Source organism: Xenopus tropicalis, chromosome 3 (assembly GCF_000004195.4).
Source record: "Xenopus tropicalis strain Nigerian chromosome 3, UCB_Xtro_10.0, whole genome shotgun sequence".
In the NCBI taxonomy this organism is placed as follows: Eukaryota; Metazoa; Chordata; class Amphibia; order Anura; family Pipidae; genus Xenopus; species Xenopus tropicalis.
The window spans coordinates 17,236,764-17,260,123 of NC_030679.2; the positions used below are offsets into that span (position 1 = coordinate 17,236,764).

General features: G+C 39.4%; 1 protein-coding gene across 8 annotated transcripts in view; it reads right to left on the minus strand.

Moving 5' to 3' along the window:
* slc36a1 (solute carrier family 36 (proton/amino acid symporter), member 1) overlaps window positions 1–23,360 on the minus strand; it is a 135,269-nt gene that overhangs the window by 16,893 nt on the left and 95,016 nt on the right. For 4 of the 8 annotated variants that reach the window (XM_018092820.2, XM_018092821.1, XM_018092819.1 and 1 more), the window contains exon 11: window positions 18,445–21,615. The exons of 1 other annotated variant lie outside the window; for it this stretch is intronic. In XM_018092820.2, coding sequence (XP_017948309.1) covers window positions 21,341–21,615 — 275 coding nt within the window. In that variant the 3' untranslated portion in view covers window positions 18,445–21,340. Of the gene's footprint in view, window positions 1–11,532; window positions 11,662–14,758; window positions 15,363–15,629; window positions 15,682–18,444; window positions 21,616–23,360 lie in introns of those variants that run through there. 3 more of the 8 variants (XR_004221919.1, XM_031898706.1, XM_031898707.1) reach the window with 3 other exon arrangements.

The following is a 23,360-nucleotide window of genomic DNA, read 5'->3' on the forward strand; positions in this document are numbered from 1 at the left end:
TAATAATTAAGCCAAATGAGTGGCAGTACCACACGTCAACTTCCATTTTAGAATATTTACCCCATATGTCATTAAAATAAGCTCAGGTGCAGTAACCTATAGCAACCAATAAGATGTTTGCTTTTAAACATGTAACAAGTATATGCGCTCTGGTGATTAGTTGCTATATGTGATAGCATTATTGGATTTCCCTATATAAATGAATGGATTGATATGATAATGGTTTAATTCATAGAAAAAAATAAATAAAATTACAATATACCATTTAAGATTTACTCTGACGTTTGCGTAGCTTGTGATACCAACATGTTGCTTTGTAGAGAATGTGGGACAATATCCTGGAGACAAACTTCCATTAAAGATCTTTGTTGCTGGAGATCATCCAATACATCAAAAGATATGGAACAGGATATATTTAATAAACATTAAATGATAAGTGATTTGAGTCTTACTTAACTCCTTCAGTGTGGTGGGGGTGATAATAAAATGGACCTATTTATCAAATGGTGCAGTGCAATATAATTTACACAGAAAAAAGGTAATATAAACAGCATATTTATAAAGGTGTGTATTGCCTTTTATGCTGCAAAACCAATGAATGGTTTATGCCATTAAAAAATTGCATAAAATAATAAGTCAATGTATTCAGGCGGCAAGTAAATTCCTGTAAAACACAGAAATACAATGACAAGGAATTTTAACCAGAAAAGGGCTACACAACTTAATACAGTAATCCCCAACCAGTGGCTTGTGAGCAACATGTTGCTCACCAACCCTATGGATCTTGCTTCCACTGGCCTAAAAACAGGAGTTTAGTTTTGAATTCTTGGCTTGAAGGCAAGTTTTGGAGACATAAAAAACAGTTTTACTGCCAAACAGAGTCTCATGTAGGCTGCCAGTCCATATAGGAGCTACCAAATAGCCAATAACAGCCCTTATTTATGCTTGTGTTGCTCCCTAAGTCTTTTTACATTTGAATGTGGCTCAGGGGGATCCCTGACTTAAAATATACACAAACTCCTGGTTACATAGTTACATAGGGTTGAAAAAAGATCAGTGTCCATCAAGTTCAACCCATCCAAGTAAACCCAGCACACCAAACCCACACCTACCAATCTATACACTCACATACATAAACTATAAATACAACCACTAGTACTAACTGTAGATATTAGTATCACAATAGCCTTGGATATTCTGATTGTTCAAGAACTCATCTAGGCCCCTCTTAAAGGCATTAACAGAATCTGCCATTACCACATCACTAGGAAGGGCATTCCACAACCTCACTGCCCTCACTGTGAAAAACCACCTACGCTGCTTCAAATGGAAGCTCCGTTCCTCTAATCTAAAGGGGTGACCTCTGGTGCGTTGATTGTTTTTATGGGAAAAAAGAACATCCCCCATCTGCCTATAATCCCCTCTAATGTACTTGTACAGAGTAATCATGTCCCCTCGCAAGCGCCTCTTTTCCAGAGAAAACAACCTCAACCTCGACAGTCTCACCTCATAGTTTAAATCTTCCATCCCCTTAACCAGTTTAGTTGCACGTCTCTTATAGTTTTGCACAATTTAGTGTCATCAGCAAAAATAGAAACAGTACTCTCTATGCCCACCTCCAGGTCATTAATAAACAAGTTAAAAAGCAAAGGACCAAGGACTGACCCCTGCGGTACTCCACTAACCACACTGGTCCAATCAGAAAATGTTCCATTTACCACCACTCTTTGTATTCTATCCTTCAGCCAGTTCTCTATCCAATTACAAATATTATGTTCTAGGCCAATACTCCTTAATTTGATCATTAACCTTCTGTGAGGTACTGTATCAAACGCTTTAGCAAAGTCCAAGTAGATGACATCAACTGCCATTCCAGCATCGAGGTTCCTACTCACCTCCTCATAAAAGGCGACTAAATTAGTCTGGCAAGATCTGTTACGCATAAAACCATGCTGGCACAAACTAATAGTATTGTGAACTGCAATGTATTCAAGTACCCTATCCCTTATTACCCCTTCCAAAAGTTTTCCTACTACTGATGTCAGACTAACAGGCCTATAGTTTTCAGGCTGAGAACGGGACCTTTTTAAATAACGGCACCACATTAGCAATCCGCCAGTCTCTCGGCACCATGCCAGACCTCAATGAATCCTGAAAAATTAAGTGAAGAGGTTTGGCAATCACAGCACTCAGCTCATTTAATACCCTGGGATGAATCCCATCCTGCCCTGGACCTTTGTTTACCTTTACATGTTCAGGTCTCCTTTGAATTTCCTCCCGAGTGACCCATGCGTCAGTAGTTAAATTACTAGAACTGGGCATATTAAAAGGGAAGCCTTCATTATCTGGCTCCTCAGATGTATAGACAGATGAAAAATAAGAGTTCAAAATTTCAGCTTTTTCCCCGTGCTCATCAACCAACTTACCCCCCCGTGATAATAAGGTTCCCACCCCTTCTTGCTTCATTTTTTTACTATTCACATAATTACAAAATAATTTTGGATTCTTTTTACTCCTAGCTGCAATATCCCTTTCCTTTTCTATTTTAGCTTGCTTGATAGCTTTTTTGCATGCTTTATTTGCTTCCTTGTACCTGATGAGAAAGTTTCTGCTGTCCCAGCTAACTTAAATGCCCTACTCCAGTCAATGTCCGGATAATTAAAGTCACCCATAATAACAACTTGACCCAGTTTTGAAGCCTCCTCCATTTGCAACAATAGCTGGGCCTCATCCCCCTCATCTATACGGGGTGGTTTATAGCATACACCAATGACCATTTTCTTTGTGACCTTCAGCCCTACTGAAATTTCTACCCAAAGAGATTCAACGTTTTCATTGGTAATGTCTTTATTACATGGCTTTAAATCTGACTTTACATAAAGACAAACCCCTCCACCCTTTTTAATTTCTCTGTCCCTCCTAAAAAGTGTATAACCATTTAAATTCACAGCCCAGTCGCATTTATCATCCCACCAGGTCTCAGTGATACCTATTAAATCATAATTTTCAATACATGCAATAGCTTGCAGCTCCCCTAATTTACCCGACAAGCTACGCGCATTAGCCAGCATGCAGCGGAGATTACTACTTCTCCCTCTGATGTTTACATTAGCTAACAGAGAGTTAGAGCTAAGGCAGATATGAGACTGTTTTCCTTGTAACGGAAGCTCCTTATCTGATAAACTATGTGCCCCCCTCACTCCTCCCCCACAACCCTTTGTTAGTCCCCCTGCCCCGTCTACACTAATTTTCCCATAGAGCTCTAGCTCACCCAACCCCCCCCCTTGTCTAGTTTAAACACTCCTCCAACCTCTTAACCATTCTCTCCCCTAGCACAGCAGACCCCCTTCCATTGAGGTGCAATCCGTCACGGCTGTATAGCTTGTACCCCAAGGAAAAGTCAGCCCAGTGCTCTAGGAACCAAAACCCTTCCTTCCTACACCAAGACTTAAGCCACGCATTTAGCTCCCTAAGCTCCCGCTGTCTCCCTAAACTTGCACGTGGCACTGGCAACATTTCCGAAAAAATGACATTGGAGGACCTTTGCTTAATCTTAGAGCCTAGATCCCTGAACTCACTCTTTAAGGTCCCCCACCTACCGTTCATTTTGTCGTTAGTACCGATATGTACCAAGACAGCCGGGTCATGCCCAGCCCCTCCCAATAATGTGTCAACCCGATCAACCACATGCCGAACCCTGGCACCAGGAAGACAGCAAACTGTCCGGTTGAAGCGATCCGCTTGACAGATTACCCTGTCCACTTTCCTAATGATCTAATCCCCTATAACCACCATCTGTTTAGGCCTAGCTCTGCTCTCCTCCCCACCTCTACTAGAGAAACTGGTCTCCCGGCTGTTAGAGAGATCAGCCTCATCTAGAACCGCCAGTCCAGAGTTCACACTCCCATCTTCTTCACACAATCTGGCAAATCTGTTGGGATGCGCAAACCCTGGAGCAGCCTCCCTTTTCCTTTTCCCCACACTAGATTTTCTAACTGTCACCCAGCTTACTGCCCTATCATCCTTTTGCTGCTCCCCTCCCCCCATACTATCTGACCCCGCTAGTTCTTGTTCAGTGAGCAAGAGACTCCTTTTAAGATTGTTGATTGAACGCAGTGTTGCAACGTGTTCCTCTAGTGCTCTAGCGCGAGCCTCTAAAGTGGCAATTCGCTCACATCCACAACAGAGGTATGCACTTTGGAACTGTTGTTCCACAACTGCATACAAGTGGCAGGCTGTGCACTGTGTCAGACCTTCAATGTTGCTACCACTTATTCTCCCAGTTACAAGAACAGTTAAACAAAAATAGGTGAAGGACTTGTAGTAAATACCTTGTTTTACCTTGTTTTTAACTCCCTTAGTGTTTAACTCCTGAGTTTATAACTCCACTTAAGAGCCCAACACTTACAGAGCACCTACCACCAGAGCAAGCTCCACTGGAGTGCCAGTGGTTCTATTTAAACAGTCTGTAAAGGTCAACTAATCAAACCACACCCACCTCAAACTGAGGGTAATTACAAAGGAATGTAACCTGCTGTATGCCTATGGATCCCACAAACTTTGAAAATTAGCACCAAAAACAACAATTACTTTTACTTTTGAAAAATAAATAAATAAAACCCAACAGTTAAAAAAAAAACACAATGGTTTTGATAAAGTTAATAAAGAATACTTATCCCTTTTTTGTTGAAATGAAAGCAAGTTGATTCAACCAGCCACCAGCCTGTTAGTAAGCCAGGCAGATAGCAATGTGTGGCTTATGTGATTGAATTTTTTTCCACAGTTTGATAAACAGGTCACATGATATCCATCACAAGGAAAGCCAGGTAAAACGCCCCTTAGAAAGCAGGTGCAGATCTTTATAGGGGCAACAACATACTATCAGTGGGGCGCATCATGACAGAATCGGCATATCACTAGTAAAAAAAACAAAAATACTAATAGTACTGGTGGGGCGCGCAACTGGAGCAGATGCAGGGGAGCTTAGGGGCCTATCAAATCTTCCTTTAAAAGAGAGGCCCCTGTTTTTCCCTGCAGATCTACATTTTTGGCAAAATGTATCCAATTTTTTGTGTCTTCTTGCCAAAACATTTTGGAGGGTGAGAATTCTCCAGATCCATTAAAACAAAGGGGCTGATTCACTAAAGGTCGATAAAACAAGTGCTATTTATAGCATACGTTAAAAGTTTTATCACTTCTTATTTTTTGGGACTTATCGATTCACTAAAAGGACACTTGTCATAATTAAGAAGCGATGTTCTTTGCGTTATTTATATGACGATGAGAGATTTAGCGCGGTATTTTCCACAGTGTAAACCTCCAAAAAAAGTGATATACACATTAATCACAGAATAGCAGTAGTTGTAGTGAAGGTAAATTCTTACCCCAATAGGAGTGGGTCCAGGTGCTCATGCCCCAGACCTTCAGCTTAGGGAGCCTTATGGTTAACAAAAAAAGAAACAGTAGGCAGGCACTCTGGTATCCACAAATCCTCAGAAAGTCAGGAGAAGCAGCTTGTAGTGTTCAAAAAAGTTCACATTTTATTTAAATCCATACATAAAATTACAGACAAAAGCCTTACGCGTTTTGTGCCTTGAGGGCACTTAATCATAGGCTACTTGACATTCTGGAGACACACACTATTTAAAGTCATAGTGGCCAATAGAAAGATTCCAAAAGGTGGGCCAATCACATTATCTTGTTGACTAAAGTAGTCAATTGTAAAAAAAAATCCCAACAAACCAATCACATTGTACAGCTAATTAGCTTAGATAATTGGTTGTGGAAAGTCAGAAGGAATTATGTAGGATCAAAGAATGGTATTAAAAAAGTAGAAAGATAGAGCATAAGGTCCTCCATTAGGTATAATTCATTAAAGAGTGTTATACAAGGTCAAACACAAGAATGAATTCAAACATAGCATGTGACATCATAATCATAGTTCAGACCATTGGGTAGTCTAGTTTTTAAGTGAAATATCCATTTAGTCTCTCTCTTTATAAGGGCATGAACAATGTCCCCTCCACGAGTGACTTTATCAATTCCCGTGACTGATAGGTATGACAGTGATCTATTGCAACATTCTGAAAAATGTCTGGCTACAGTGGTTTTACAGTTTTCATTAGTGATGTTTAGAATGTGCTCACGAATCCTATCCTTCAGTTTCCTACTAGTTTGACCTACATATTGTATGTTACACTTTGAGCAGGTGAGTAAGGTATATCACATATTTCGTGTTACAGTTGATGTAATGGTTGATTTTATAAGTTTTTGTTGTGATGGAGGAAGTAAAGGATTGAGTTTTTTTCACAAAATTACTTGCATTGATGGGAGCCACACCTGTACATACCTTTAGTGGACAACCACGTATTAATGGGTGACGTTTGTTGAATAAGGTTCGGAGACAATTTATTTTTCAATGTTTCAGTTCTCCTTGTCCACAAATCTACATCCATCATTTAAAATCTGTCTTATTAGGGGATCGGTTTTGAGGATATTCAGGTTGTTATTAATGATGTGTTTTATTTGGTTGTATTGTGGACTGTACGTCAAAATACACGATAGAGGTTTTGTATTACTTTTGTCAATCACTTTTTTCTTTTGTTTAGTTATTTTTATGTTGGGTTGAAAACCCCACATACTGTTCTTCGACTTTAGCTTATTCTTCCGCTTCTTCTTCTTCTTCTTCTTCTTCTTAGCGCCCCCCATTTTCTAAACGCTACTCCTCCTACAGTTTTAGGGGTACAACACCCAAACTCCCCACACATCTTCGCCCAATAGCGGAGCAGGTTGCTTGTGCTTTTCTAAGCGATCCGGCCCCCTGTCTTTTTGTGGCGCCCCTCCGAACACCCCAATTTTCCCATTGACTTTAACAGGGAAGATTTTCAAACTGCTGCCACACTTACAGCTTTGAAGCTACACCCCCCAAACTTGAATAACATAATCATGGGGTCACTCCGAATAAAGCAGCAACATTTGTTGGATGACCTCAAAGTGGGAGGGGCCAACAACAGCCAATCAAATTTTAATCATTGACTTTAATGGGGAAATTGAAACTGCTGCCAATCTTACAGCTTTGAGGCTACACTCCCCAAACTTGAATCACAGAGTCATGGGCTCAGCCTGAATGAAAATATGATGATTGCTGGATGCCCAAAAGTGGGCGGAGCTATGAACCGCCAATCAGATTTTACCTATTGATTTGGCAGAAATCCAACCTGCTGCCAGTCTCACAATAATAACGTCGGGGTCCCCAAACTTTTTACACTTGGTCACTAGGGGACTGCAGTTTAAGTTTTGAAAAGTGGGCGGAGCCACCAACAGCCAATCAAATTTCACCTATTGATTTTTATTGGTTTGATGCCAGATTTTCCAAACTTTGCAGTCAGTCACTGGGTGACTACGCATTCAAGTTTTTTAAAAAAACAAAAAAACCCCCTGCAAAGTGGGAGGGGCCAACAGCAGCCAATCATATTGTACCCATTGACTTTTATGGGGAAATTGAAACTGCTGCCAATCTTACAGCTTTGAGGCTACACTCCCCAAACTTGAATCACATAGTCATGGGCTCAGCCTGAATGAAAATATGATGATTATTGGATGCCCAAAAGTGGGCGGAGCTGTGAACCGCTAATCGGATTTTACCTATTGATTTGGCGGAAATCCAACCTGCTGCCATTCTCACAGTAATAATGTCGGGGTCCCCAAACATTTTACACTTGGTCACTAGGGGACTGCAGTTTAAGTTTTGGAAAGTGGGCGGAGCCACCAACAGCCAATCAAATTTCACCTATTGGTTTTTATTGGTTTGATGCCAGATTTTCCAAACTTTGCACAGTCAGTCACTGGGTAACTACGCATTCAGGTTTTTTTTTTAAAAAACCTGCAAAGTGGGAGGGGCCAACAGCAGCCAATCATATTGTACCCATTGACTTTTATGGGGAAATTGAAACTGCTGCCAATCTTACAGCTTTGAGGCTACGCTCCCCAAACTTAAATCACACCGTCATGGGCTCAGCCTGAATGAAAATATGATGATTATTGGATGCCCAAATGTGGGCGGAGCTGTGAACCACCAATCAGATTTTACCTATTGATTTGGCGGAAATCCAACCTGCTGCCGTTCTCACAGTAATAACACCGGGGTCCCCAAACTTTGCAGAGTTAGGCACCAGGTAACTGGGTTCAAGGTAAGAAAAAGTGGGTGGAGCCCAACAGCCAATCAGAGTTTACCTATTGACTTTCAATGGGGAAATTCAATCTGCTGCCATTCTCACAGTACTAACACCAGGATCCCCAAACTTTTCACAGTTGGTCACTAGGGGACTGCAATTTTAGTTTTTAAAAGTGGGCGGAGCCACCAACAACCAATCAGATTTCAAATACTGATTTTTATTGGTTTGTTGCCAGGGTTCCCAAACTGGTCAGACACTGGGTGACTACGCATTTAAGGTTTTTAGTATTCTTGTAAGTGGGTGGAGCCACCAACAGCCAATCAGATTTTACCTATTAACTTTAAACGGGGAAATTCAACCTGCTGCCATTCTCACAGTATTAACACCAGGGTCCCCAAACTTTTCACAGTTGGTCACTAGAGGACTACAGTTTTAGTTTTGAAAAAGTGGGTGGGGCCACCAACAGCCAATCAGATTTCACCTATTGAATTTTATTGGTTTGATGCCAGAGTTCGCAAACTTTGCACAGTCAGTCACTGCGTGACGTTGTACTCAAGGTTAGAAAAAGTGGGCGGGGCCGCCAAAAGCCAATCACATTTCTTTCATTGTTTTCAGTGGGAAAATTTTAACTGCTGCCATTCTCACATGTTTAATGTCAGGGTCCCCAAGCTTTGCACAGTTTGTCACTAGGTGACAAAGTTCCAAGTTTAGAAAAGTGGGTGGGGCCAACAACAACCAATCAGATTTCACCTATAGACTTCATATGTTTAAATTTAAACTGCTGCCATTCTTTAAATATTAATACTAAGGTCTCCAAACTTTGCAGAGCTAGTCGCCTGGTAACTGCGGTTCAGAGTTAGAAAAAGTGGGTGGAGCCAACAACAGCCAATCAGATTTTACCTATTGATTTTCAATGGGAAATTCAACCTGCTGCCATTCTCACAGTATTAACAACAGGGTCACTAGGGAACTGCATTTTTAGGTTTTAAAAAGTGGGTGGAGCCACCAACAGCCAATCAGACTTCACCTATTGAATTTTTTTGGTTTATATTTAAAATGTTGCTTTGCTCACACTATTTATGTCAGGGTTCCCAAACAAGTGGGAGGAGCCACCAACAGCCAATCCATTTCCACCCATTAGATTTCACTGGTTTATATTTAAACTGATGCCATTATTTAAATATTAATTCCAGGGTTGTTAAAGTTTCCAGAGTTAGTCACTGGGCATTTACCATTCAAAGTTAGAAAAAAGTGGGCGGAGCCACCAACAGCCAATAACATTTCACCTATTTACTTTCAATGGTGAAGTGTAAAATGCTGTCAGTCTCACAATGAATGCCTGAGTCCCCAAAATTTACAAAGTTGGTCACTGGGGGACTGCAGTTCAAAAATAGGAAAAGTAGATTGGGTCACTAACAGCCAATCAGATTTCATCAATTGAATTTTATTGGTTTAAATTTAAAATGTTGTCATTCTCAAACTATTTATGCCAGGGTGCCCACTGTTTGTCACTGGGTGACTCAAGGTTAGAAAAAGTGGGCAGAACCACCAATCACAATTCACCTTTTGACTTTTATTGGTTTAATTGCTGCCGTTCTTTAACTATTAATCCTAGGGTCCCTAAACTTCGCAGAGTTAGTCACTGGGTAACTGCAGTTCCAGGTTAGAAAAAGGGGGTGGAGCCACCAACCGCCAATCAGATGTCGTTGACTTTCAGTGGGGAAATTTAAGTTGCTGCCATTCAGACACTATTAAAACCAGGGTCCCCAAACTTTGCACAGTGGTTTTTACTGTATAACTGTGGTCCAAGGTTAGAGAAAGTGGGTGGAGCCCATTCAGTGACTTCATGTTTTTCAACCCAACATGAAGTTTGTTCTCAAACTTCCCTTTCTAGTTAATACTGTTTCTTTAGCAGGAGGGAAAGTGTCAATAGAGGTGGTTTGATATCTATTAAAGTCTTTCTGTCGTAGCAGTTCTTTTAAAGGCTTTTTGTAAGGTTTTTTGTGCATAGCCTCTGTTTTTTAATCTTAAGAAGAGATCCTTAGACTTGGATAGGAAATCTGCTTCTTCAGAACAAATGCGTCTGAGTCTTAGAAATTGGCTGTAAGGTATGTTGTGTATAAGGTGCTTGGGGTGACAAGATTGTGCATTTAACACGGTATTAGCAGAACAATCTTTTCTAAAGATTGTAGTAGTGATATGTTGATCCTTAATGGATAGTGTGATGTCAAGAAAATTAATACATTTTGCATTGATCTCTGAGGTGAATTTTAGATTGTAGTCGTTGGTGTTTATGTAAGTAAGGAAATTAGTGAATTGCTCATCTGTGCCGGACCAAATCAAAATAATGTCATCGATAAAGCGACCAAAATATTGAATATGGTGAGAGTGTATATTATCTTCATTATATATATATGGAATTCCGCAGTGTACGCAATATATTTTGCATGCAATGTTAATGCGCGATATTCTGCACGTAAGCGTGACACGCTGTGTACCACATGACTAACGCCATTTTGTGCAGTTCCGCTGTGAGTGTTAAGATAGAGAGCGCGGAAGGTGCGGGTGCGCAATTGGCAAGGCAAGGCGAGGCAAGCGATGGAGAGGAGGGATGAGAGCGATGTTGAAGCCAGCAGCGGCAGTCTGAAAAAGGTGGCAAAACTGAAGGAACTGCAAAACACCAACAGAGGCCAAAAAGGAAAATTGAAAGCCTACATGAACCAAGCTGGTTCTACATAAGAGATTTAACCCACATCACCTAAGCTCCACAGGATGGGACAATTACAAATCCAACACCTGCAAATATTCATACTTCTGTCACATGTCTCCAGCAGTGACAGAGAAGAAAAGAGGCCTGGCTACATTAACAGCCCAGATTTGTCTGAAATTGAGGGCACAGATAAAGATTATCAGCCAGAGGAAGCAAGTGAAGTGGAAAGTGAGGAACTTAACCTGTCGGAAGCAAAGGCAGACAATCCTCAGTTTCTACCATTCCAGGTAATATTGTTTCCTAATTTTGGAGGACATGTGTTTTGTGTCAGGCTTACACAATGGCATTAAGAGTGAATTGTGTCCGTGTATATTGCAGGTGCATGTATATTGCAGGTATTACAGAAGTGCAGTGTATTGCTAATAAAGATAGGTGTGTTATTGGACAAGTGTGTCTTGCTGGGTTAGGTACAGTCAGTTCATCTTGTACTTTTGACCAGTCAATCTTTTGAACTTGTTTTTGCCCTTGCACTCTGTATGGCAAAACATTTTACCTTTTTTGCTCATTTGGAATGAATCAATGTCCACAAATACTTTTTTAAAAATAAACTCTGTAATGTTGTAAAAGAAATGATAAACATTATTGTCCATGAAGTTTTCCTGGCATCATGAACATAATTCAAAACACTGAAATTAACATTTTTTTTTCAAAAAGGTGGCAAAAGACACTCGGCTGGACACTACTCAAGTCAGCTCCACTCGCCACACCGACAGGATCCTGAAATAGAACAAACAATGTTTAGCGGTGAAGATAGTGCAAGACAGTCTGGTTAATGTTTCAGTGATGTTGCACTTTTTTTCCCGATGATGAGCCCTCAGAAACTCCCCAACAACCACAAGTTACAATATAAGTCCAAAACCCCAATATCTCAGCTTCCCCCCCAAATAATGGAAACTGAAAAAGATCGCTTCCACAAGTCACTTATACGCTTACTGTCTTTCCTTCCTTTTGTGGCTTCTTTCCGCCTATCTTTACTTGTTGTGTATGTATGCGCTACTTATTTTGCCACAAAAGCTTACAATGACAGTCATGACAAGCCTCATAGGAGACAATGCCAACATGCTCTACTACTAAAGATAGTACTGATAGTTCAGCAACCACTTCTGCAGCTCCAACTAGACAGCTGCGTAAAAAAAATAAATGGCCATGTTTTCTTGATGTGCTGATGTTGAGGGACAGATTTGTTTCAATTGTTTCATTATACTTCCTCACTGTACATTTGCAAGGAAAATGTTATTTTACAGTTTGTAAGCAATCTTTGATTTTCTGAATTTTCTGGGGCAAATTTGGTATTAAGCAATAATATTAATACACATTAGACCTATGTGCCCATAGTGCTTTGTAAATAAACATTTCTCTTTTTGCAATTTGTGTTGGGGTGGGGATCATCTGCTCAAAGTGACATGAGCCTTAGTTGCCACTCACTACTGCTGTGAGAAATAAAAGAAAGAAGCATTTCTTTTGTAAGCGTGCAACTATTTTCACTGTGGATAAAAACAGTTTTGTTGGAGAAGTTGTTTTGTGTTTCTTTATGTGATTAACCCTTTAAGTGCTACAGGACGTAGATTCTACGTCCTGCTGCAGGACGTAGATTCTACGTCCTGCTGCACTTCTGGATTTGGGAGCGGAGGAGCTGCTTTTCAAGCCGCTCCTTCGCTCCCCACTCGTTCCCCAGCCCCTAGGCAAGGAGCACAGGGGGGGAATGAGCGGCCCCTGGGGCGCGATCGCCCAGGGGCCCCATAGCACATACCTGGAATCCTCGTGGCTTTCCCTGCAGTGCCGATGCCTTCTCCAGCTTCCCCCTCTGGCCCCACCCCCGCTTCCTGCACCAGCCCCTCACATGGCCTGCAGCTGCTGTGCCTGCAGATCCTCCGCTTCTTCTGTCCAGGTAAGTGCCAAATACACACACAAACACACAATCACATACTTATTACACTTATACTTACACACACATACATTTTTGGGGAGGGTTGGGGGGTTTCACACATTCACAACACTTACAGCACTCACACTTACTTGCACACACACACACACACATGCACACAAAACACATTTTACCTAGTATACACACACACTTGCACACTTATGTAATTTTTTTTTAATTGTATCGTTTTTATTCTTGCCTGAAAAAAATGTTTTATTGCCATTGTGAATAGCGTATTCGCTAACCGCACTGCGCAATACCTTTTGTGTATTATTTTAGTGTTTCTACTACATTTTCTGTGATTTTGGTGCATTTTTAGGTATTTTATTGCATCTTTAGCCATTTTATTGCATTTTCAGTTATGCACAGTTGTTGTTCGCTTGACTTTGTCCGTAAAACTTATTTGCCCAAGCCAAAATACTCAAACTGTTATTCTGACCGCAGATATTATTAGGCAAAAAAAAAAAAAAATGATTTTAGTTTTTTTTATTTTTATCAATTTTATTGCATTTCACATTGTTCTTTATTACATGTCTTTGCACATGGACATTTTGTCTGCTGTATTTCAATTTGGCATCCTCTGTACCCCACATAGTTTGGTAAATCTATGCATATTGGGCATCAAACTGTTTAGTAGACCCCTGGCGTTCATATTTAGAGTGTTTTATGTTGGTGCGTTACTAAATGTGGGGTACATAATGGGGCAACATGCAAGCTTTGTGACGATTTTCAGGAATGTCACATAAACCGTTCTGTTTAGCATAGCTTTGTAGTTTGGTAGTTTGCAGTAGAAAGTTGTATTTGCCCATTTTTGTTTTGTCAGAATGTGTACTTTTGGAAAATGTATGGTTTTCTAGGGTCTCTGTACTGTTAGGGGGTCTTATGGCACATAATACACATATCAGGTGCCAAAATTGCATGAGCCGGAACATCTTATGTGAAAATTCATATGCACTATTTCTATTTGGGTGCCCCTGTACGCCACATAGTTTGGTAAATCTATGCATATAGGGCATCAAACTGTTCAGTAAACCCCTGGCGTTCACATTTAGAATGTTTTATGTTGATACGTTACGAAATGTGGGGGTACATAATGTGGTAAAATTGTGACGATTTTCAGAAATGTCATAAAAACCGTTCTGTTTAGCATAGCTTTGTAGTTGGGTAGTTTGCAGTAGAAACATGTATTTACCCATTTTTGTTATGTCAGAATGTGTACTTTCAGAAAATGTATAGTTTTCTAGGGTCTCCATGCTGTTAGGGGGTCTTATGGCACATAATGCACATGCCGGTAGCTTATATTGCAGCGTATACACTTTGTATGCACTAACTTTCTTTTGGGGTCTCTAAATGCCAGATACATCAGTGATCCTATGCACAATGGGCAACAAACTGTTCAGTGGACCCTTGGCTTTCATATTTATGATATGTTTTCTTGGTACCTAATATTATGTGGGAGATATGATGCTTGAAAGTGGAAGATCTGAGGCAATTTTTTAGAATTTTCTTAATTTTTTATAGAAAATGCTAAATTCAGTAAAGCATTGCCGTTTGGTACTTAGGAAGATATAGTTACCCATTTTGGATTCGTCAGAATGTGTACTTTTCAAAAATATATGGTTTCCTGCGGTAAACCTAATGTTCTATGATTTTTGGCTTTGGAATCTAAAGTATGCTGTATTCTGCTGTAATGCTTTGAGAATTTAGTAATTTACTGCTGGGAGTTTTTGATCTATAGAAGTCAGAAATCTCAATAAAACTATACATATCAGGTATTGGCACGTTCAGCAGACATGAGGCTTTCCAAATCAGTTGAATTTTTGTCCATAAAATAAAATATATTTCTGGTATAAATCCCTATATCATGAAAAATAGCATTTTTTCTTTTTTTTTTTTGTATTTCAAGCTCTAAATCTTGTTCCAGAAGTGGAAACTCAGGCAGATTTGGAAAGCTCAGGTTTTCCTGAAAAAAAAATATATAGTTTGCCTACCTAAACTTAACCCTTCCCCCAGTAAAAGCCCCTAAATTGAGAGAGCACAGAATGTTTACAAAACATCTGGCACTGAGGGGAACCGAAATGTCAAATTCTGCTAGCACATAAAGGGTTAAAGATTGTAGGTACTTACAGGAAAAGTAATTGTTAACGATTTCTGCCCAGACTTGATTGCCTCTGTCATCCGCACTTTGGACAGGATGGATGGGATGAATTGGGTCATCCAGGTCCTCAGCCACAAAACCAGGTAAGCCATGCCAGTTAGCTACATTGTGCAGGACAGCACAGACTACAACTATCTGGGCAACTTAAGTGGGGCTGTACATGAGGCTGCCTTTCCGACTTGTCCAGGCAGTGGAAGCGGCTTTTAAGAACCCCAAAAGTTCTCTTAATCACAGATCGCGCTCTGACATGTGCTTCGTTAAAAGCACATTCAGCCCGTGTACGCGGCCTGGGAATGGGGGTGATCAGCCACCTAGAGCAAGGGTAGCCAGCATCTCCTGAAATAAAATAAGATGGAATAAGTTGCTGAAAACAAATAAGCTGCTTCCAGTCTCCCACTGTGAAAAGAGGACCATTTTGCAACAGATGTGACAGTGTGAGACTGATAGCTGACACGACAAGTAGCTGCTTTGACTCTCCCACTGTCAAAAGAGGGTCCTTTTGCAATTGCAAACCATGCTTATGGCAGGCAGGCCCTGGTTTGACAGTGGGAGATCGAAAGCAAATGTGGGCAAGTTGTGCTAGACATGACACAAATACCTTACCTAAAAGCCACCCGTGAGGCATTTGTCCAGTTTGAAACCCATCATAAAGAGCCTGGAAAAGGGAATAACTTTTAAAATGATAGGCTTCTGTTTATTGTGGCAGAATAGAGGCAAGCATGCTGGCAAGGGTTTGGACACGCTGGAGAGGTCTGCAATGAATTAAAAAAGAAACACAGCATCTCTCTATACGTAAGTTAATCCATTCTATTGACAATTTCTGGTAATTTGTAAAGTAATTTCTGATTTTCCCTAGGCTTCCATTTTCTAACTGATCAGTTTTGGAATGGCGTGAACTATTCTCCTGTTTACTCTGTTTATAAATTAATACTGTAAAAGAAATATATTAAGGAGATGTAAACACTTGATTAAGCCACCAATCTCTTGTAAGCAATGTACACACACTTTTCTGAAAAGGGGCAGCTGATGCTTACAAGTAACCTGGCCATATATGTCCCCATATGGCTGGGCAGTTTGGCAGATTTTTGACTATACAGCCTGACGTTCTGTGCATGTAAGCTAGGCTAGGGTGTGGAACCATCCTGAAGAAAATCTGTCCTATACTGCATGCTCCTCTTTATTTAAATCCTAGATTTTATTAGTTGGTAAAGGAAAGCAAAGACCTGATTGGTTCCTATTGCCAACTACACGTATGCAAGTTATCACCTATATTCATATGTTCTAGGTTCATAAATTAGCTCTTTGTCTGTTTCCCACTTTACACTTAACATTTCATCAATCCCTGTGCCAGTGGAGCTTACAATCTAAGGTCCCTATTACATTCCTACACACTATGGGCAATTTAAAGGAAACCTTTACCCCCAGAATGAATACTTAAAACAACAGATAGTGTATATTATGTTAAGTGACCTATTAAAGAATCTCGCCAAACTGATTTGCTATATCAGTAAATATTGCCCTTCTACATCCTTTCCCTTGATCCAACATTTAGTGACGGGCTGTGTGCTCCCACAGAGATCACATGACCAGAAATAAGGCAGCTCTAACTGTAACAGGAAGTAGCGTGGGAGTAAAAGGCAGACCTTTTTCCATTAATTGGTTGATGGGACCTAGCATGTTTTTTTGTGTGCACTGTGAATCCTATGATCCTTGGAAGTGGCCCTTAATTTTTAAAATGGCAGTTTTCAATTTAGGATTACCCAATGGCACATACTTCTAAAAAAAAGTATATTTTTATGAAAATTATTTATTTAGATGAAGCAGTGTTTTACATATGAGCTGGTTTATGCAGAATATCTTTATAGAGACCTATATTGTTCGGGGTTATAGTTTTCCTTTAATAAGGGGGCAGTTAACCTGCCTGCATGGTGTGTGGGAGAAAACGGAAATATTCAGGGAAAATCTATAAAAGAAAACCAACCTACAGCCCTAATTGGGAGTCAATAGGCTATGAATGGAATTTGTGTGTAAATATGTGTACATTGATTATACAGCTGGCAACACTGACTACTGAACCCCTAGTGTTTCCTAAATTTTATATACACCCTCATGCAGCCTATGATACAGATATCTCTACACTAATGCAAAACTTAGATTCCCAGCATAAAACTAGTCCAAGGTTGAGCAGTTATTATTGGGGTAATAGCTACAATGACAGATTAATTAAAGTTTGCCCTGTTGCTTGGCAAGGACCTTTTTATTATTTCTCATTTATGAATTGGTTGAGTACTCAAAGCAAAAAACCTTTACTCCATGCCACTATCTTAACTTTTATGGAAGTTTGTGGCCAGAACATACAATGGAGAATTGGATTCCTATGCAAAGTTGTCATTATGAGCATGCTAATCACAGACAAATTTTATTTATGAATTCAAAGTTAGGGCTTGTGTACTATTTTGAATCCTAGTCCCGACTCTTTGTAATGCTTGATGTGTTCCTAAGGGCTAAACTTCATGGGAGATTTTCATCAGATTTTGTGGGTCATACTTAATCTGATCCTTCATGTAACACCACAAGATATTACTAGATCCTACAAAACTTGATCTTTCAAGGCTGTAATGTAAAGCTGGATCAGATAAAGTTAGATGGAGTTTTTTGATCTGACTGTCAATGTACTTCAATGAGGAAAAAAAAAGTCTGTCAGACACCATCAGATTTTAGCTTGTCAGATGAAGACGCAGCAGGCAATGTTCCCTTCCGACAGGCGAGTGGTGTTGGAGTGGCAATCCTTTTATGTAGTATACACATCAGTTCCATTGTATTTCATCCCATTCAACTGCATCCAACTTGTAGGATGCGTTTTGTCTGACACCATCTGCCACTCCAGTAGAGTTTAGCCCTAAGGTTCAATTGCTTAGGAAGGAGATTTTTTCATTTTTTTATCTTAAAATTCTAATAAACTCATTTCCACGAATGTCTGGCATTTACTAAAAAATCAGAAATGAAAAAGCACTTGCAGGAAAAGTCACGAAAATTCCAAATTTTTTGACCTTCAAGACTTTTTCGAATTGTTGTACAAAAACAAGAGTCACAAATTCGAATCCTCTAAAGCTTCGAAGCAAAAGAAGGACCCTCTGGGGAAGAGAAGAGACATCTGCCATTGACTTCTACATGATTTCTGCAAGTTTTAGCTGGCAAATTGTCAGATTCCAATTTTTAGCCATTTTGATGCATAGTAGATCTCAAAAAAGTCACAACTTTTATAGCTCTAAAATAAATCCGAATCAGGAATAAAAAATCCAGACGGTTAGTATATGGCCCCCTAAGTCTTGAAAGCAAAAATTTAGTGATTAATAATAGGCCTGGGTTTCTTAATAGACTACCGCAATGATAACAATATGGATGCACACCAAGCAAATATTGGAACATTTACATTTATTTGTACATTCCAGATGCTGTACAGGATGCCTCATTGCTAATCAGGTACAGTACATTATAACATAAAGAAATACAAATCACAAATTGTAAACCAAATGGCAACACCTTTTGTGTAAACTTGAGTTCTACAACTGTTATAAAAAGAGCCTGAGCAGCTATTAGGATTTAGGGAAAAAACAATAAAGCTGATCTCAAAGAGCAATGGTGATAACACTATGCCAGGGTGGGTTAAGGGAAGAATATGGCAGGGGTTGGAAGTAAAGGAATGCATGTCATGCTTTTATTTGGCAGCAGGTTCAGAATGCACTAAATAGAGAATTAAATATGGCATTTGGTCTGATCTGACTCAGGACACAATAAAAATCTATATTGTGACTTTAAAGGAGACACTCAATATTTAGCCAATTTTAAAAAGGTATGGGTTTGGTGCATTACTGTTAAAAAAAGTTTTATATCAGGAAATCCATAACTTTTTTTCTACAAATCCATCTTAAAAAATGAAATTTAGATTTTTTTCTTTTAATTCGGAAATTCTGGGAAAAAAAAAACAAAACAAAACAAAACCCGCCCACCCATGAGAAGAATTACAAACTCCCCATAACACATCTGTTAGTGGCGTACTGCCATAAACCAGTAATGAGGTATTTTGTACTTAATACATACAGTAGTAACTTACTGATAATGCTTTTGTGTTCATTTGTTTGTTAGAATAGAATAAATGTAGACTTTTTAAAATATGATGACTATAAAACTTACCACCTTTTTAATGCAGAAAGGTATTTTAAAATAAAGTTTTGTTGCCAATCTTCCTCACACTATATTGAAAAAATGTTAGTCTGTCTCTAACTGCCTACAATAAATGTAAGCAATAAATTTAAACCCCACCCCTGGTGTTTCACAACTTGCACCTCTCCCATAAAGAAATCTTCAAAGTTTAGAAAAACAAAATTGTATAAGAAAGACAAAACAATATTGTTATGAAATAAAATTATACCCAACACCCACGGGGGACCAGTAAAGTTATCCCAATGGTTAATAACTTGCTAACTTTGAGGTACCAGGCATTGTTCTAAAGTAGAAGAGAAAAAAGAATTGTGTCCAAGGTCATGCCAAATAGCTACTCACCAGAACCCCACATTTTCCAGCTAAACAATTAATTGGTAATGTTTTTCTATCAAATTCCCTTTTTCCTCCAGCCTGAAGGCTCAAAACACAAAAGGTGCACATGTTGCAGATCATTTATAAATCGATGTAAAATCAGAAATACAGTCAATACTAAGGAACCAAATCCTACTAAAAATCATTGTAAGGGTTACAATAAATTCATAAATGTGCTATAAAGTGTGAGGTTGTGGTAATAACCCATCTAACCAACTGGTTTTTGAAGAGCTGTAAGGGCACGGGGTCCTAAAATTATTGGTAGAGATCAAACACTAAGGCTTGAGACTTTTGAGCTTGAAACACTTACTTCACTAATAAATGCGTATGGGCATGCGCGTCATTGTGCATGCACACAGCGCCAGAGCTAAGCGCCGGTATATAGAGGAGGGCCCTGCACAGAGACCACACGGGCAAGTAAAAAACCTTTTTTTATCTGTAGGCTATATTTGGACCATAAGACGCAGGGACTTTTTCCCCCCACTTCTGGGGGAAAAAAAGTGCGTCTTATGGTCCGAAAAATACGGTAATTAACACATCCTTCCATGTTTGTTTTATATTACTCAAACTGCGGTTTATGGATTTGAAATGGCATTTCAATAGAGAAAGTATGTACTAAGATAGGAAATGTAATGGTTGGACAGGTTTAGGTCAGGTAATAAAACAGCAATCAATCAGAAGTCTGCTTCACTATTCAAACTGGAGAAATTACTGCCTATCTGATTGGCTGTTATAGGTAGACCTGGAACACTTTTTGCTCCATTTGTTATCTTACACTCAATTGTTTATTGGGTGCAGAGAACACTGATCTACTGCATTATTATTACTAGAAGAATTGTTTGTAAGGTTACTTACCAGTATGGCAATCATACAGCTGAAGCAGCCTTGAAGCATCTGGCACCTATCCAAAATACTATTTCTATGGATGTCCTCCATGTGCATGTATAAATGGTGGAAGATTTTATATACACACCATATGCTATGCCTCCATACTCTTTAAGGCTTATGGCACATGCAATGATGGGGAATGTTTTACCCAGTTTATATTTTTCTTGCTCAAAAGATGGCATCAAAACACCTACATATTGTTACCTGTTATGTAAATGCCAGTCTGAACACTACAATAGTCTTTGAATAGTTTCTATTTTCACCTGACATCAGACAACAGAGAACACTCTTGCTTAACAAAAGCAGCTCATTACTTTTACTTGCACCATATTCTTATAGATTTCAAGTAAAAACAAAAAATGAAACATGGAAGTGGTCGTTTTCAGAAGGGGGTAGCTGCCAACATACAGGGCAGGAAAAATTACAATCACACTGCAGTAGCTTTGAGTGGACAAGAAGTCAATTGACCACTGTGCATTAAGGGAAATTCACTTGCCATGACTAAAATAGATAATCCAGTTAAGCAACATGTGCAAAAGGTAAACCAATGTAAAGAAAATCTAAAAGAGATTATTCTCTTAACATCTCTTTAAGCCAAGTGGCCTAGTATAGACTGTAATATCATCTTTGCAACTAATTTGGCAGTCAGCTTGTGAAACACATTCATCCCCTGAATACTAAGGTGCACTATACACAATTCTGCATCTCAAGGACACACTGAGAAACCTTCATGGCTACACTCTCCAGCAAGTACAAGGGACTTTTCAGGAAAAGAGCAAGGAAATTATTGGCTTTTGGAATTCCATAAGGTGACACTGCTTGCCCAGCTCTCACTGCACAATATACAGAGCAGTTGCATTCGATGTCGGCGACACTTCAGGAGCTATTAGTTCCCACAATGCAACGTATGTCCCCAACACAAATCCTAGAATGCCCAAAAGGCTGATAAAAATGTCCTTGCTAATAACCCAGCGGCTCAAGCCTTCGGTGTAATATGTCAGAATTTCCAGCAAAGGAGGAATAATAAGGGCCAGGGCACTGCTGCTAACCGATCCCACCAGCGATATGACAAGGCCCAGGTGAGGAATAAGGATTGCAAGGACACCTAATGGAAAGGAATAGAAAACAAACGTTAAGTGTAACCGAAAGAACAAGAGCAAAGTTGTAAGGAGTGTGTACATAATCCAGACTGCTAGAAACTGATAGATGAGATATGTAATCTTTATATAAAGTCTATACACTGAGCCTATTTTAGTAAACAATATGATAAATGCAAAGTGAATAATGGGACATAAATTAAAACTGTATTGATTTCTGGCTCCTGACCTTCCTGATTTGACTACGTCCGATAGCCACCTGCCTAGATCTTTTGCCTGGAAATGACCACTGACTTTCTTAACCCCTTGATTACCGCAAATCGGTTATTTCCTGCCTAGTTTGTGTACCAGCTTCCTCCTTGGTCTCGACTTCAATCTGTAAGCAGATAGGCCCAGACATTAAAAAACCTTTATTATTCTTCTATGGTGCAGATAAAAAAAAACTGACAGGCAGCTCATCCCAAGCAATAATTATGCACTGTAGTATGGGTATCGGTTGATTTAGGCCGGTCTTGTATTGGCAGATAAGTGATGAGGAGCTGCAGCTTTTTTTTTTTTTTTTTTAACTTGGATGGATTTGGATGAATTTCTAAACCAGTAAAATCTTTCTGTGTTATTTGGTTGCGAAGAATTCTTTATCAGAAATAGATCATTCTTTTTATTCCCTAGAGGTAATCAGAATCCATTTTTTCCCCTTTAGAACTTTTTCTTATAGGGTATGGAGAATGAAACAGTAGTTTATGGGGTGCCGTTTGTCCAAAGTACATTTTGTCTACATAAATACATTCTATAAACAAAGGACAATCCCCAGGACACAGAATAAATGTGTGGCCATATACACTGGTTACAAATATACAAAAGACATAGTTCTCCGAAAATAATCAATTTTATGCACAAAAGAATATAATTATATTACAAACTCCATTCTGTAAATTTTAACAAGCATTCTGTCTCACAAATGTATAACATCCATACAGCAGAACAAGTTTTTTACAGAATGAATTATGTAAAACAAAACTTTGCACAAAATATATAATGGTGTAGCTGACTAGCTTTTTCCAAGCTAGATTTTATGACAAAATAGATGCTTGTTACAAAAAGGAAGATTCTATAGCACAAAAATCATTCTATCAACAAAATGAATTCTCAGTTCCACAAAACTGATAAAATATCCATTCTGTGAAACAACACTGTCAGTCAAATTACTGAACCAATAGGAAGCAAGTATATTCATTATCCAATAACATGCAAGTTTTAATTGAAGTCCATTTACTGGTCTTTCTTCCCACTGTTTGAATTGTTTCTATAAAGTGTTGACCCTGCCCTGCCCTGTGGCACAATCTGATCTAATAATGTTTCTCTGGATTGTGCAGCTAAAAATGAATCTAGAATAAAGCATTTTAAAACATAAATATAATACCTTCAGGTAAGTATAATAGGCCTAATTATGATTGCCCCCCCCCCCTTTTTTTGTAAAAAGATTCTTGCTCAAGCTAAGGGAGTGGGAGTAGGACCCTGAGGGGAAAATTGGTGACATGGAGGAGGTGGGACAGCAATGTAAGGGGAGGAGGAGGAGGAACCAGTGATATAGGTGGGCAGGCTGGGGGCGTAGCCACAGAAACCCTGTGTATGGGCAATAACAACCTGGCTTGATTAGGGATTTTGGGCAGGTTGAGGGTAGGCTGGAGAATGACAGGTAGACTGGTAAATTCCCAATACTGGCCCTGGCCTTGCCTGGTATTTACTAGCTAGA